We start from the raw sequence: 16,028 nt of genomic DNA, 5'->3' as shown, positions 1-16,028 counted from the left end.
GAAAATTTAACAAAAATGGCAGATAAATGTCGGATAAGCGTCTGGTGATTACTAATTAATTTTCTTCATAAAACGCCCCCAAAATAAAATCATCACATATGTTGGCATAAATTAGAGATAAGCTAAATTATAGTAACTTTGATTAAACAGTTGTCTAACATTTATGCACATTACAGTATCCTGCAATAACTTTTAAAATTGTTGCAGAGTTGTGCCCTTCTATTTCCTCACTTATCTTGAATGTTAAAGGCTCAGAAAACTGGTTTCTGTCTGTGCCAATCCAAGAAAAATGTTCATCCAGTAACTACTCTGATCGCTCCCTCCTTTCCGAAACTCTAATGCTGGCTTCCATCACAACAGCCTCTCTTGGTTTTCTTTCAACCTAACTCACCACTAACATCTGTTGTGGCTTCCTCTGCTCATCCTATAAGTGCATCCTCCTCAAGAACTCTATCCTGAGTCTATTTTTCTTATTATTCTAGGTGACCACATCCACTCAATAATCACCTTGCTTACGATGCCTAATCCTCGATGGTCATGCTATCCACTCATCCACTTACCCATTCAAATCTTTTCCCATATTTATATTCTCTATCCTAGTGATTAACACCACCTCTCCCCAGCCACACAAACCTGAAATCTGGACACCTATGCATCACCTCTATGTTTATTTGGTCACCAAGTAATTTCTCTTCTATGTTATTGTTACCCCTTATATATGTCGTCTCTTCAGCACTACCCCTCTGTCCTTAGAACAAGACCTCCTCATTTCTCTAACAATCTGCCATAACAATTTTACAAGTAGCCTCCTGCCTCCAAGTCTGATCTGTTTCCATTGAGTCCTCCCCACCTGCTGCCAGTGTAAACTTTCTTGTCTTTAAACATCTGCTCCGCAAGGATTCCGGTTGAAGCCCAAGTTCCTCAGCCATGATGCGGAGGTGTGGGAGCTTCTGTATAAGAGCATCTGCTTTCTCACCCCAGGATAAAGTGGGGTTATCATCAGAGTAAGGAGGAAGCACAAGAGAAAGACTGTGGAGGTTTGAGAGGAGAACAGAGGAACAAAAATCTCAGAAACTGAGAAAATGGAATTTGCAAGGACAATCTCATAGAAGTGCTGAGTAGAAATGAGTTCTAACAGCAGGTCTGTGGTCAGGACTTCAAAGGGATACCAGTTAAGGCATTAAGGACCCTCCCACCTTCAAAAAACAGTTGAGCTACTCTGGTATAAATATGGAGGAAGCAAAGAGATGGGCTTAATGAGGGTTGTTGGGTTTTGTCAGGTGAGCAAGACAGTGTGTACAACATGCTAAGCACTGTTCTAGGTATAGGGATAGCCAGGAACCAAACAAGGCTGCTTTCTTAATGGAGCTTACATTGTTGAGGGGCAAATAAATAATACAACTGCAGAAAGCAATAAGTGTTATAAAGAATATAATGCTGGGTGGAGTTCATAACATTATTCAAGAACATTATTTATTAGTGTTAATATTATTAATTGAGCACTTCAATTCTCCCAAAGATGGTACATAGCTGGCACCATTACCATAAGTGAATGGCTTGCAGAGGCGGGACTCAATTCTCTAAATCTGCCTCTTTTAGAGCAGGGGTGAGGACATTCCCACGGAAGAGATGTTTAAGCAGAGACCACAAAATCCTGGCTTGAGAAAAATTGGGAAGACATGGAATAACAAAATGGGTGAATCAGTGGATCGTAGGGCTAGATAAAATCCAAAGACTTTTAGTGTGTATTCCATAGGCCACACAATAGTTGAATTATGAGGATAAGAGATGTTTCTATTATGTTGTGAGAGCTAATGCAATAAAAATGTTTGGCCAGTATTGGACATAGTCTCTTGAATTGCTGGAGAGAGATTTTAGATTTTGAAATGTGGCACATTTCAAAAAAAAACTTTGATGGGATTAAGAGAAGACTTTGATGGGATATATAAAAACATTAATATACCTATGTAAGGTAATCTGAGCACAGAGGCTAATGTAAGAATACCATTTTATTATTGAGGAAAGCCTAATTATAAGCAAAGATTTGGCATATATTATTTGTGCTAAGGTGTGATGCATTTTTCAGAGTATAAATTTAATTGCAGAATTTAGTCCTGATAACTAGAAGGATTGTGGGACAAAAAAAAAATTGGCTACATTCATAAATCTTTATCTTAAGAAAAACATTTTGAAATCCACTGTTTTCACTATGTCATTGAATATAGGCTCATAAGCACTCATGTTTAAAGCTGGACCCTTTTCCACATTTTGACATATTTGATCTATGTAAGATGTTCCAAAGAATTTGCTATTGTCATTTTCTGTCTCCTGGATAATGTACATTTTCTTATTCACTGCTATAACTCAGTACCCAAAAGAATGTCTGAGCAGATAGGAGGTATTCAAATTTTTTTTGCAGTGAACATGTAATCACAGAACAGACTGAATCGGACCAGAGATGAAATAAAAAGGTAACCAAAAGTGCTAGAAGAAAAGCCATGAAGAAAGACTCATTCTTTCTTTACTGAGTTAATGAATTAAGGACTCCTTTATCCCATAAGCAAAAAGAATATCTCATCCTTTACCTATATAGTTCTCTAAAATTGCATTTTCTTGATCCTAAAACCCCACTGAATGAAGAAAGGAAGACTCATTTTTATTCATCATTAAGAATGTAATGAGCTTATAGCGTCCTCTAATATGTAACCAACTACAAAACTCCAATTTTATCCCAAGGACTATTTAGGAATTACTAAGTAGATTTTCCACTCGAAGTCATGTGGAGCTGAGAATTTAGAAATGACAATCACTTTGATTTACGAATCTGACCAAAGTTCTCTTTCAATCTTCATGATTCTCTTAAGTGATTAAATAGTATTTTCCCATCTGAAAAAAAAAGCTATGTTTAACATTTAATCAAATTCCACTATGACTCATTCATTGTAAATCATCATTAATGACACTTGAACCACCTATAAAAACTGTAGCCTAATAAACAGAGGATGGAGCCAGTCTCAGAGTGCTACCTTGGCCTCAGTCTCAAGCCATGTCAGCCTCTAGGAGAATTCCTGACAGCAAGAACTTTCTCAGAGCATGGCATGACACAAATCTGATCTTCAGAGGAGATGTAATATTCCAAAACAAAAATGTTTTGAGTAGCGAATGCTTTGATATAATTGTAAGTTTCAATGATTTAAAATAGCAAGACGTTTTTAATAGACATTACTCCTTCAAATTTTTTTTGTTTAATATTTTCTGAAATTTTTCATCCCTGCTTATGTCATGGGAGGAGTCAACAAGATAATATTTATTAAGTTTTTAAGTTTTCTGAAAAAAAGGTATTAAATATCTAGAGGTATTTATACATTCTACAAAAAATAGAACGTAATGTTTTGAAGATCTCGAAAACATCAATATACGTTGTTTTTTTGGCCCAGTGTTTTGACAAACTAAATACCCAGTTGAACTGAAGTCATAAGCATAGTTAAAACTTAGAAGAATATCTAATTTTCACTCACAAAAAGCATAAAATTTTAATATTTTTATAAACAGGTGTTATTTTAACCTAGTGCATTTAGTCATTAAAAAACAGTAATAACAAGAATTATCAATAGAATATTTACCAAATTGCTAGTCTCTCACAGCTGTGTGACTCATGATGAAACACTGTTTGTTTTTCTGTAATACCAAAATAATCCCCTTTAAACCAATGCATATTTTAAAAAATGCCTTCTACCTACCTTTCTGCTGCAAAAGAAGGGAAATGCAACAAGTCTCTTTAGAATTTACCTTGAATAATAAATTGTTCCATGTTTTCTTTGAAAGGCTGGATGTGCTCTTTTGAGGACACCTGGTATACTTTCCCCGCCTCAACTTCACAGGCTGAAATCAGAGAAAGACTCTGTTTAGAGTGTCACCGTGTTAATGGAGCATTAAAACAATTTTTAAAACATATTAGCTAATGTTAAAAATCCATTAGCCATGCTAATTCACATACATTCTATACATATTTTGGAGACATCCAAATACTGACATAAGAAGCCTATGATCAAGGCTTCACTTTGGAGGGATTGTAGAAAGTTCTTAAGAATCTACAATCCAAGTTTGGTCACCGCCAAACTGCAAATTTAGGAAGGTCCCGTAAGCGCTGAGCCTCAGTCTCATCTGTAGAATGGGCACAACCCTGGTGTCTACCTCTCAGGGCTGCCATGAGGATCAAATCAGTTAATAGATACAAAGTGTTCAAATAGGTCCTGGCAGACAGTAAAACAATATGTCAGTATTTCCTATCATCATCATCCTTGTTATTATCAACTGACTTCTTTTTTTTTTTTAAGATTTTATTTATTTATTTGACAGAGAGAGACACAGTGAGAGAGGGAACACAAGCAGGGGAAGTGGGAGAGGGAAAAGCAGGCTTCCCGTGGAGCAGGGAATCTGACGCAGGGCTCGATCCCAGGACCCTGGGATCATGACCTGAGCCAAAGGCAGAAGCTTAACGACTGAGCCACCCAGGCTCCCCTATCAACTGACAAATGTGAGTTTGTCCCTAATTGAAGTCCACATTTATGAAAAATGACAAGTGACAACTGTGGTGCTAATATTCGCATAGAAAACAATAACTACAGAGCATCTATTACATGGCAGATACTTTTAACCTCTTAGTTAACTTAATCTTTAGAATAAGTTAGTTAAAGTGGACATTACCCCATTCTATAGGTGAGGAAATCAAGGCTCAGAGGGTCCACAGATAATAAGTAGCAGACCCATAAATGAAATCCTGATCTGACTCGACAGCTTATTTTCTATGTCCATGCCATCATCAATGCCTTAGCAGGCTACAGAGCCCACAAGAATTAATTGAGAAGTACTTCTAAGAAAATTTCTGAAGAAATTCCTGCCATTTTGGTGATACTGGCAAAAAAATTCAAAATTATAAAAAGCACATATTTGAAAGACAAAACTTAGGACAGATAAATAAATCACGAAAACACACTTCTCATTACAATTCTTAAGGCAAGGTTGCCAATTAATTCCTCAAGGAGACTTTGAAATTGCACTCTTTAAAATATTTTCTTGGAGTGCCTGCATGGCTCAGTCATTAAGCATCTGCCTTCGGCTCAGGTCATGACCCCAGGGTCCTGGGATCGAGCCCCGCATCGGGCTCCCTGCTCAGCGGGGAGTCTGCTTCTCCCTCTCCCACTCCCCCTGTTTGTGTTCCCTCTCTCGCTATCTCTCTCTCTGTCAAATAAATAAATAAAATCTTTAAAAAAAAATAAAATATTTTCTTTCTCTTATTAAAACATGGTTTTCTTTTCCCTCCAGGTTATTAGCTTGTCTAAGCAGGAGAGTAACAGGAGGGCTGTACTGTTAGCACCTATTCTTCCCATCAAATGTAAAGGACAATTAGGCCTAGTAAGATTTAAGACCAGTTAGACACATGCGGGGTTCTCTCTGCCCATGTTCCCCAGCACCCTCACTCTTCCAGAGCAGGCTCTCGCAAGCTCATGACTGGCCAATCCACAACCCTCGTCCAGTACCTTGCATCTTCAGACTCGTATCTTAAACTTCCATACAGATCAATATTTTCAAATAGAACTCATCACAGCCTTCTCTAGACGTGCTACCTCCCTTATTTCTTCTCCTGTTGGTGGTACCATGATCTGATACCAAAGCAGGAGAGTTATCGACTTCCTCTCCTTAGCCCAACATCCTGTTTGTTTACCTCTTAAATGCTTCTGAAATCTGCCTGTCCTCCATTCTTGCTTTATGCTGGTACAAATGCCTTCATTGTTCTTCACAGGGCTACCATAAAAGCCTCTTAACTTAACCCCATCACCAGTCTTACACAGATCCATGCTCCTTCTCATAACTTCAGAAGAATGGATAAAAAAGTTGGTGTGTGCGTGTGTGCGTGCGTGTGCATGTACACACACAGTGGAATATTACTCGGCCATAAAAGGAATGAAATCTTACTATTTGTGACAACATGTTGGACCTAGATGGTATTATGTCAAGTGAAATACTACAGAGAAAGACAAATACCATATGATTTTACTTATATGTGGAATTAAAAATCCAAATGAACAAATGAACAAAAACAAACAGACTTAAACTCAGAAAACAAACTGATGATGGTGGCCAGGGGAAAGGTGGGTGGGGCAACAGGTGAAATAGGTGAAGGGCATTAAAAGGTACAATCTTCCAGTTATAAAATAAATAAGACATGGGGATATAAGGTACAGCATAGGGAATACAGTCAATAATATAACATCGTGTGGTGACAGTAACTACAGTTATCATGATGAACCCTGAGTAATGTATAGAATTGTTGAATCACTATATCATACACCTGAAACTAATATAACACTGTATGTCACCTATACTTCAGCAATAAACAAAAAAATTAAAATAAAAGTCATCCAGAAGAAATCTGACCAATTCCCTAAAACTGTTCAATGACCTCTACCCACACAACCACATCCCAAGTAAAGGAATGATTTAAAACCCTACAATATATGGGGCGCCTGGGTGGCTCAGTCAGTTAAGTGTCTGCTTTTGGCTCAGGTCATGATCCCGGGATGAAGCCCCCACATAGGGCTCCCCGCTCAGTGGGGAGTCTGCTTCTCCCTCTCTCCCTCCTCCCAACTCGTGCTTGCACGCACGTGTGCTCTCTCAAATAACTAAAATCTTTTAAAAAGTAAAATCCTACAGTAAAGTAGAACACTTTTCACAATCTAGGCCTTGCCCAACTTTCTATTTAACCACCTCTACTCCTGATATTTTTTGCAGATTCAGTGCAAATTCTCATCTCCCTACCCTTGCTCATTTTGGTTCCTCTGCCTAGAATGCTTCTCCTCTTTACCCCCTTCATCTCCCTCATCTTATCCATTCCCAATATTACTTCATGACTTAACCTTGATGTAGCTGCCCCTAAAAAAGTATTTCCTAGGTTTCCTATATCCCCTGCTTTCCTCCATTTCCTGTCCCGTCTCCAGCTAGGACTAGGTGTCTCTCCTCTCTGACCCCACAGCATCTTGTGCATACAGAATTAAAGCTATTATTTATTGAGTACATTTTATGTGCCAAGGACTGCGCTACAGAATTTGCATGTGCTCTCCCACTCTCAAAAATTTGGACAGTTCATAAGTTGAGAAGGTGGGACTCAGTATCAGCTACCATAGCGTTTTAATATTATTTGTAATTGTGTCTATTCTGTTCCACCAGACTGAGCTACTTAGAGGAAATCCAATTCTCATTTGTATTCCTAGTGCCTGATACAAGCAGCAAATTGTTGTTGGATGGGTTAGTGGCTGGATAAATAGCTCCTGTTGCAGAAAGAACGTACTCGATTGGAATCTAGCAGATGGGGAGACAGGGTTTAAATTCTAGTTCATTATTCACCGAATGAGCCTCAGCTTGGAGAAGTCTAAGAAGAAATATCATAGCTGCTTTTAAAGTGTGGTCTCAGGGTCAAAAGGGTGTAAACTTCTTTGTTGATTCCAAGGAAGGAGGAAGCTAAATGACCAGAAATTAGAGATGGAGAGAGAGATTTTGGTTCTAGGTAAAGGGGGTTATAGGAGATGGGTAATGTTTAGGGCAATCCCACAGTGACGTAAACAGCCATGCCAGGAGATGAACACTTCATCACTGGTACTCTTCAGAAAATAGTGGGCTACTTGTCAAAGATGTGGTGAAGGGAATGAGTGTGAGGAGAAGACACAGGCATTCAGCTTCCTCTGGAATGTTCACTTATGACAGCCCCATGTAGCAGAAATTCCATGTTCTTTAATGTCTCTACATGCATAAGAAAGACATACTAAGTGTCATACTTTCAGGTATTTTCTAAAAAGTAACAGATTGAATGATTTAAAAGGAATGAGATAGAAATGTATCCGCCCTCCCCATCATGCAGTGAGTTATTTCTGGCAAAATCACATGAAGAGCTGTTCCGAATGGTCTTCAGCAGTTTGTAATTGCTAACCAACCTACTCCTGCATGACACAGACAGACTAACAGGGCAAAGCTGCTGTGACAAAAACCCTGTCCTCAGAAGGCTTGCCTTCTATGAAACTATACAGTCTTTAATTATTTTCCAATTCCAACAAGAGAAGTAAAATACTAACAGTCTAGTGTCTAATAGCTGAGGCCAACATAAAAAAAAAAAAAGGATCTAGTTTTCCACTTGGTCTGAGTTTCAAAACGTAAAAGCCTGAGGCAAGAAAGATTAATATTTTGACTATTAGTCACAACTGTTTCATCTGCCATTTTTTACTAGAAAATGAAAGTAATAACTGTCTTTGTCTTCACGACACTACACTATGTCTAGAGGTCTAGGGAGCTATAAAAAGACCCTAACGCTAGGCACTTGCAGAAGTTAATCCGACGGATCTGGTGACCTAAGGAGAATCTTGCTAGTTAGGAAAGCAGAGTTAGATCAAAGAGTCCATAGCAAAGTCTTCTAAAATGTGCCAAAATTTCTCTAGGTCTTCATATGTACTCAGTAACTTTGAAACAACAGAATCTGTAACAGATAAGAAATAAATAAAATACTTAAAATGTTAAAAAACTGAAGAAAATTGTATTTTAATTTTCACTTAATTTTATAAATGTCTTTGGCCCATTCATATGAACTAAATATTTTTAATATAAATGTAAACAAAAACTATTTTTTGTTTCTTCTCTTTTCACCTTCACTCATAGATTTTCCTGTACACAGTAAGAACTAAGTAGAATTCTAGATCTAGAAGCTCTCTAGGGTCATTTCCTGACAACCTCATCTCATTTTCAGTCTTCCTTCCAGAAGGCCACAAAAAATGCTTGTAATATATCTCAGTGTTTCCAGTGATGTCTATTCATTTCCCTACAAGGCCACTTCTTCCTTACTGAGTTGTTCTAATTACTGGAATTTTCAACTACATATTGTGCAGAAATCTCTCTCTATGGTTATCTCCTGTGCAAGACATATCTGGAGTTTGCTTTAAAATACTCCAGATATGGGGCACCTGGGTAGCTCTGACAGATAAATGTCCAACTCTTGATTTCAACTCAGGTCATGATCTCAGTGTTGTGAGATTGAGCCCCACATTCTCTCCCTCTATACCCCCTCAAAAAAATAAATAAATAAAAAATAATAAAATACTCCAGATATATTCCCATAATTACTTGTGTAATTTAAAATATCAGTAAAAAAAAAAAAAGTCCACCATAGATAGTTCATGTCTTTAGTGAGTTACAGAGAAATTCCACTGAGTACAGATGAAAACCCTGATCTCTCACCATTCTCCATTTACTCATTAACATTCCCTATTAGGCAATAGGCATCCAAGAATTATCTGTGGAATGGAATACATAAACGAATTAGACCATCCTGACACAATTAACTTTTTCTTAATTTTCAAAATGTCATATCTATTCAAATTTCTCCACACCTTACATATATTATTCACCCATCTGATATACTCTTACCCCTCAGAACCAATTGTTGAACTTCTACTTATCCATCCCAAGTTTTTTTTTTTTTTATTTTTTTTTTGGGGGGGGTTTAGTTTTTTAATTTTTTATTGTTATGTTAATCACCATATATTACATCATTAGTTTTTGGTGCAGTGTTCCATGATTCATTGTTTGTTCATAACACCCAGTGCTCCATGCAGAACGTGCCCTCCTCAATACCAAGTTTTAACTATCACCCCAAGCCAAGAGGGTCAATCTCCCCCTGAACTTTGTATTTCCCTGCTCTGTACAACATGTGTGAATGATATAAGATAAAAGCAAATCTTTGGATAAGAGATCTGGATTCAGGCCTAGTTCTACTAGTAGCTATGTGATCTTGGGCTGGCTCTTTGAATCATCCGAGCCTCAACTAGAAATTGGGATGATGAAGATGTTGCCCTTGAGTGTTAAGCATTGAGCCCCTGAAAAACTCTCAAAAAAACCATAGCTATTAATGGTATTATTTCATTGCATTTATTTGTTTATGCATCTTTGTCTCTGATTTACTTTTATTTTGTATCCCCTGAAGTCAAGGATTATCCTATTCACCTCTGCGTGCCTCGTGTCTGCAATACTGAGGAAACACTAAAATCCTGTGTGAGAAAAGCACTTTCAACTAGGTCAATAATTATGACTTTCCTTAAGCTGGATACTAAGCCTCCAGTTGTGGCTCATTTGTAACATCACGTAAGTCTTACGCAAAATGTACAAAAACCCAATCCAAATTTTCAAAGCTCTTCATTGTGATTCACAGCCTGTATTGGCAGGTGACTGTTGTTTTACTTATTCACCATATTAAGAAGGAAGAAACTGTTGGATAACTATAAAAATAAAATGTCAAGTTGTAGAGTTTATATATACTTATATAGAGATATAATTCTTACAATTCAATAATAAATATGAATATGTTCAATGTGATAAGAAATAAGGAAATTTATTTTTTTAAGATTTATTTATTTACTTGAAAGAGAGAGAGAGAAAGAGAGTGTTGGGGGGGGCAGAGGGAGAGAGATAATCTCAAGCAGACTCCACACTGAGCATGGAGCCCAACACAGGGCTCAATTCCACAACCCCGAGATCATGACCTGAGCCAAAATCAAGAATCGGCTGCTTAAACAACTGAGCCACCCAGGGGCCCCAGGAATAAGGAAATTTCTTTGTAAAACTGGACTTCATTCTTCTCTTAACTGTAGTGCATGATGGTATATAACATAACCTGGCTATTACTTATCATCTTCAAAATTGGTATGTGACTATGTAAACTTAAAAAAAAAAAAAAAACACCAAGTGCTATAATCTTACAACCTTGAAGGGTCATTTAGAAACATTATTAAAAACATAACAATGACAGAGTTGCTGGAAAATCTGCATTACAGTCAAATCCAAATTAAAAAAAAATTTGTTAAAGAATGTTGAAATAACTGAGTAATTCCAATCAGGTCAGCTTTCTGTCTGATTTAAAGACCTTCCTAATCCCAAATGATTTTGGATTAGGTTAAAGAGCTAATGCTAGAAAGCATGAATTAGGCCTTCAAATAAAAAGAAAAATCCAGCCAGAGGACTGGAAGAACAAAAATCTCTTAGATATTTTCACTAGAAAATGGGTTCCAAAACATCAATGCCATCCACAGATTGGCATGTTTGGGGCAGAGCAAATACCATCTTATCACTGTCAGTTTAAAGCAAGAACATTGTACACCACTCTCTAAAATGAACCATGATCATGAGCAGTCTGGTTATTTTTTTAGGGAACTGGAATATTCCATCTGTAACTTCTACAAGTCTCCAAGTTCAATCAATGTTAATCAGTTTAGAGTCACTGCTTTTCTGTGAGTTTCCAGAGGTCAATGGCATTTATAAACCTGCTTCAGCAAGTTTGCATGAAGCTGCATAACAGACACAAAGGAAAAGAAACAGGTTGATTAATCAGAAATTTTTTCTTCTAACCGCAAACTGTTTCCCGTGTAAGCCTGGTTTGTACATTACATTGAATTCAATTTCTGGAAACAGAAGTCATTCTAGCTACCTAGAGCAGATCAATGCAGCCAATAAGATATTTATAAAATATTTGTAAAAGCAGAAAAATTGGGCTCTGCATTTGGTTTTCAGGAACAACTCCCAGAACAAAATAGCAGAACTGGCCCTTCGGGTGAGCTATTATCAATGCCAGTCAGGATCTAAGCTGAATGGTGTGTACCACAGTCTCAACTGTGGTTTTAGACTCAAACCTCACCTGCTAAATATACACCCTCAAAAAAATTGTCACCCTATGCTGTGCCTTTCAACGTTCACGGTGCTGGTGACTGAGGACAGTCATACTGCTTCAGTAAAACCCAACCCCTCCTTATCACTGTTTGAAAGCAAAACAAACAAAGCAAAACCAAAACAAACAAACAAAAATCCAAACCACAAAATAAAAACAGAAGCAGCAAAAAGATGATATCTGGCTTCACCACATCTCATGAGTACATGCACTGACAAAAGCAAAATCATATGCAGACATAGAAGAAAGCACAGGCTCAAGAAATATTTTAGGGAAAAACAGCAAAGCTTGGTGACTGACTAGTTTGTAAGTAAGCCATCCCTTCATAAAGAGACAAACTTTAAAACCAACTGGAGGGCCTTTTCAGAATCTCCCTGCCAATGCTCCCATCAGCTTGGAGAAAAGTAATCTCCAAGGATAAGACTCACAGAAAAAGTCCACACAGTGATTCTAATGTGCACTGAGGTGTGAGGTAAGGTGGGGGGCGGGGGGATGAAGGATGCCATCTGGGTTTGCAGCTTGGGTGCTCTGTGGAGAGAGGATGCGGGAGGAAGAGTAGCTTTCAGAGGAAAAGAAAATGAATTTGGTTTCAAACTTACTTCATTTTAAAATGCCAGTGGAACATCCATGAGTAGTTTACACCAAGTGCTTGAGTGTATGAGCCTGCAGATCAGAGTGACAACGGAAACACTGAATAAGATCACTTGATAAAGGTATAGGTGAGAAGACTGGGCCAAGGCGGCATACCTGAGGTATACCAACTTTTATGAAGAAGCAGGGAAAGAGAAGGCCATGAAGAGAGACAATGTAGAAGAATTATCAGACATCAGAAGAATCAGCAGTGAGCGGAGCTAAAGAAGCTAACAGGCTAGTGAGTTACAGACAACGAGTCAAATGCAGTGGAGACAGCATATATGATAAAGGTTGAAATAAATGTCAATTCAATTTGGCAAATAGTGAGAACAGTTTCAGTGGTGCTAGAGACAAAAGACACAGTGTAACAGTGAGGAAAGAATGGGAAGCAATGAATCAAAGAACCCAGAAATAGACCTGGAATGTTAACATCTAAACCTATTAGCACAAAAAAAATAAAAAATAAAAAAATAAACCTATTAGCACAAATGTCCAAGAAAACCTGCACAGCAAAGCTACGCTGTGAGCCATGGGAAGAGTGATGAATAAATAAACACAAACCCTTTATAGCTTCTGAATAATATTCAAAATACCCTAGTCTTGCCAACAGTGGATCCGTAGATTCAGCTGTTATTGTAAGAGAAGTATAAAATTTGTGTATCTATCCTAAAGATGGATTTCAGAAAAATCTGATCCCTAAAAATTAAATGTCTGCAGATTAATGTCAAAGTAGTCCTTTATCATGTAAATATAATAAAAGAGGACAGAGATACCACACACACACGGATCCCATAGTACCTTAGTTTGGACATGGTAGCCAGTGGAATAAATTAAGGTCACTCTGAGCTCATCAGTTTATATCTCAAAACAAAGCTCAACAGAACTGAATGATTTTTTAAGTATGCTCTTTAACAGGTGTCTTGCGGGTGCACTCTTCAACTGAGGGGTTTTGAAAGTGAACATTGTTTCAAACTGAAATGAATGAAAGCACAATACATGTAGTTTTGCTCCTTAAATAATCATTCCTATAAAAGGAATTACCAATTTTTTGTCAGTTCACATACACAAGTCATTGTTTGTTTTTGTTTTGTTTTGTTTTTAAGATTTTATTTATTTATTTGAGAGAGAGAGAATGAGAGATAGAGAGCACGAGAGGGAAGAGGGTCAGAGGGAGAAGCAGACTCCCTGCTGAGTAGGGAGCCCGATGTGGGACTCGATCCCGGGACTCCAGGATCATGACCTGAGCCGAAGGCAGTTGCTTAACCAACTGAGCCACCCAGGTGCCCACAAGTCACTGTTTCCAAAACAGGATGCACTTCCATGGACAAATACAGTCTACAGGTTACAAAAAGATACGACATAATAGCTGTGACTTTCAGAAAGGTAGTCTTTCTGTGCCTCAGGTTCTTCACCTGTAATACGAGGGATAATAATAGCGCCTAAGTTCTAGAGGGGAGGGGGGTGGGGGGATGGGTTAGCCTGGTGATGGGTATTAAAGAGGGCACATTCTGCGTGGAGCACTGGGTGTTATGCACAAACAATGAATCGTGGAACACTACATCAAAAACTAATGATGTAATGTATGGTGATTAACATAACAATAAAAAATTATTAAAAAAAATAATAGCACCTACTTCACTGTAAAGATCAAAGGCTTTTATGTAGGTAAAATACAAGGAAGACTGCCTCATGTGTTGTAAGAGTAATATGTTTGCTATAATTACGGTGACACTCTTACCACCACCATACACCACAATGACACAACAAGGAAACCGAAACAGTTATCTCTAAATCTCAAGCACTGAAGGCCATGCTTCAGACTTTGAGTATGACATTTCTATAGGGACAACCTAGAGTGAGTTTTATATATATCATATTTACCGGTAGTTACTAATCACTGGCCGATCTCATGCTTGATTGAGACACACCTAAAAGCCACTAATGACACACTCTGTGTAGATACTATGGATGACATTGGCTAGAATCAATGACCCCCCATGGTCCCTTTGACACCACTTGTTATGCTCTTCAATTTATCTATGTGTTCAGAAATTCGAGGGACCATAACTTTGTCAGTTAGTCACTTTCTCTGTAAGTCTCCGCCTGCTATGAGCAAGTTCTCCAAGTTGGTTGCTGGTGGGTCTAAGCATAAACACATGACAAATTGTTGAGTGTACATTATTGGCAATACACTTTCTTTTCAGATTTGGCCTTGGGAAACACAAAAACTTAATGTTTTCTTATTATCATAAGCAATAACCAGAGTGGTCATTTAGATCATTTAATGGATTCACTCTATTAGTAAGGGGATTCAAAGTCAAATTAAAACAATTCTAAATTACTTATTTGACATATGTGGTATCTATGTAAAACAGCATCATTTTATATAACAAAACTCCACACTTTTGTACTCTGTAGGCCTTGGGAGGAGACACTGGTGTTGACTCAACCTTGAATGTACTGACTGAATGCTACGGAAATGTTATAACACTTGCAAGAGATGAAGTCATAAAAATTATATACCGTACAGTTATTCTGAGTCTCCACGCCTGCATGTGAACATTTCTAGTGACAAGGAGCTCTCCACTTTTGAGGTTAGCTCTTCCACTGTTTCAGTTCTCATCTGGAGACAGTCTCTCATACAGAATTGAATTTTCTGCCTCTAGCTTCGCATACAGACCTTAGGTCTTGTCCACTGGTACAACACAGAGGGAGTCTAATCTAAGGGTAGCAAGTTTCATTTCAAATACCAATTCTGGTTCTGTCGTAGTGGGCACCTGAAGCATATTCTTCAAAAGGATTTTGAAGAGTCGATCTCTAACTCAACAGAAAAGACACCTTTCAATAGATATTTGTTACAGACTCAAAGGAGGTAATTAGGATAGCCTTTCAATACTTTCATTTCAACTTTAAAAATATCAGTCCCTCTACTTGACTCTCCATAGGCTGAAAAACAAAACAAAACAAAACAAGATTGGTCTAGAATTCTAAAACAACTGGTCTCCATTCAGACATTCAGAGTCTCTGTTTGGGTAGGGAGCAAGAACACATGTACCCAATACTGCAAACACCAATGAAACAAATCTCAAGACTATGGAAAAGTGATATATCTTTTCGCAGTCTCTCGTCTACCCAACACTAATGCACACATGTGCACAAATAATTTAAAAAAGAATGGCATAACAACATCCCAAATAAAACACAGACAGACCCAGTTCAGTCTCTTAAGACTAAAACAAATGATGCAATATTTCTGTTTTGATTTTGCCAAAATGATTAGAGTGCTTTTTTATTTGGTGTTTTAAAAATATATTCTCCCATTGCCTGAATATTTATTTTTTTTAACATGGTCAACAATGCAAAAAGACATCGACCTTATGAATCACAACACTTCCTAGAGGTGGAGATTTGCTCTTATTTTAACTTTAGAAGGCAACAACCACCCTTTTAAAACAATACACTTTGCCACAGTTTTTCCTTTACAGGTTAAATACACAAGATATTCATACACTTCTTCCATTAAAAGAGATGCTGCATCACTTATGGTATGAAAAAAAAAGTGAAAAGAAGGCATCTATGGAGTAAAGAATGATCTGTTTATTACCAGATCCCTGTGTCTCTTCTAAATTTCTGAACC

The 16,028-nt window shown here is 37.7% G+C and overlaps 1 protein-coding gene across 1 annotated transcript in view; it reads right to left on the bottom strand.

Annotated features, from left to right (window-relative positions):
* FMN2 (formin 2) overlaps positions 1 to 16,028 on the bottom strand; it is a 370,583-nt gene that overhangs the window by 106,674 nt on the left and 247,881 nt on the right. The window contains 1 exon segment of the mRNA XM_027609713.2: positions 3,790 to 3,882. Coding sequence (XP_027465514.2) covers positions 3,790 to 3,882 — 93 coding nt within the window.

This window comes from Zalophus californianus, chromosome 10 (genome assembly GCF_009762305.2).
Source record: "Zalophus californianus isolate mZalCal1 chromosome 10, mZalCal1.pri.v2, whole genome shotgun sequence".
Lineage (NCBI taxonomy): Eukaryota > Metazoa > Chordata > Mammalia > Carnivora > Otariidae > Zalophus > Zalophus californianus.
The sequence above is the reverse complement of the archived record's forward strand: the minus strand, read 5'-3'. Positions and strand labels throughout refer to the sequence as shown.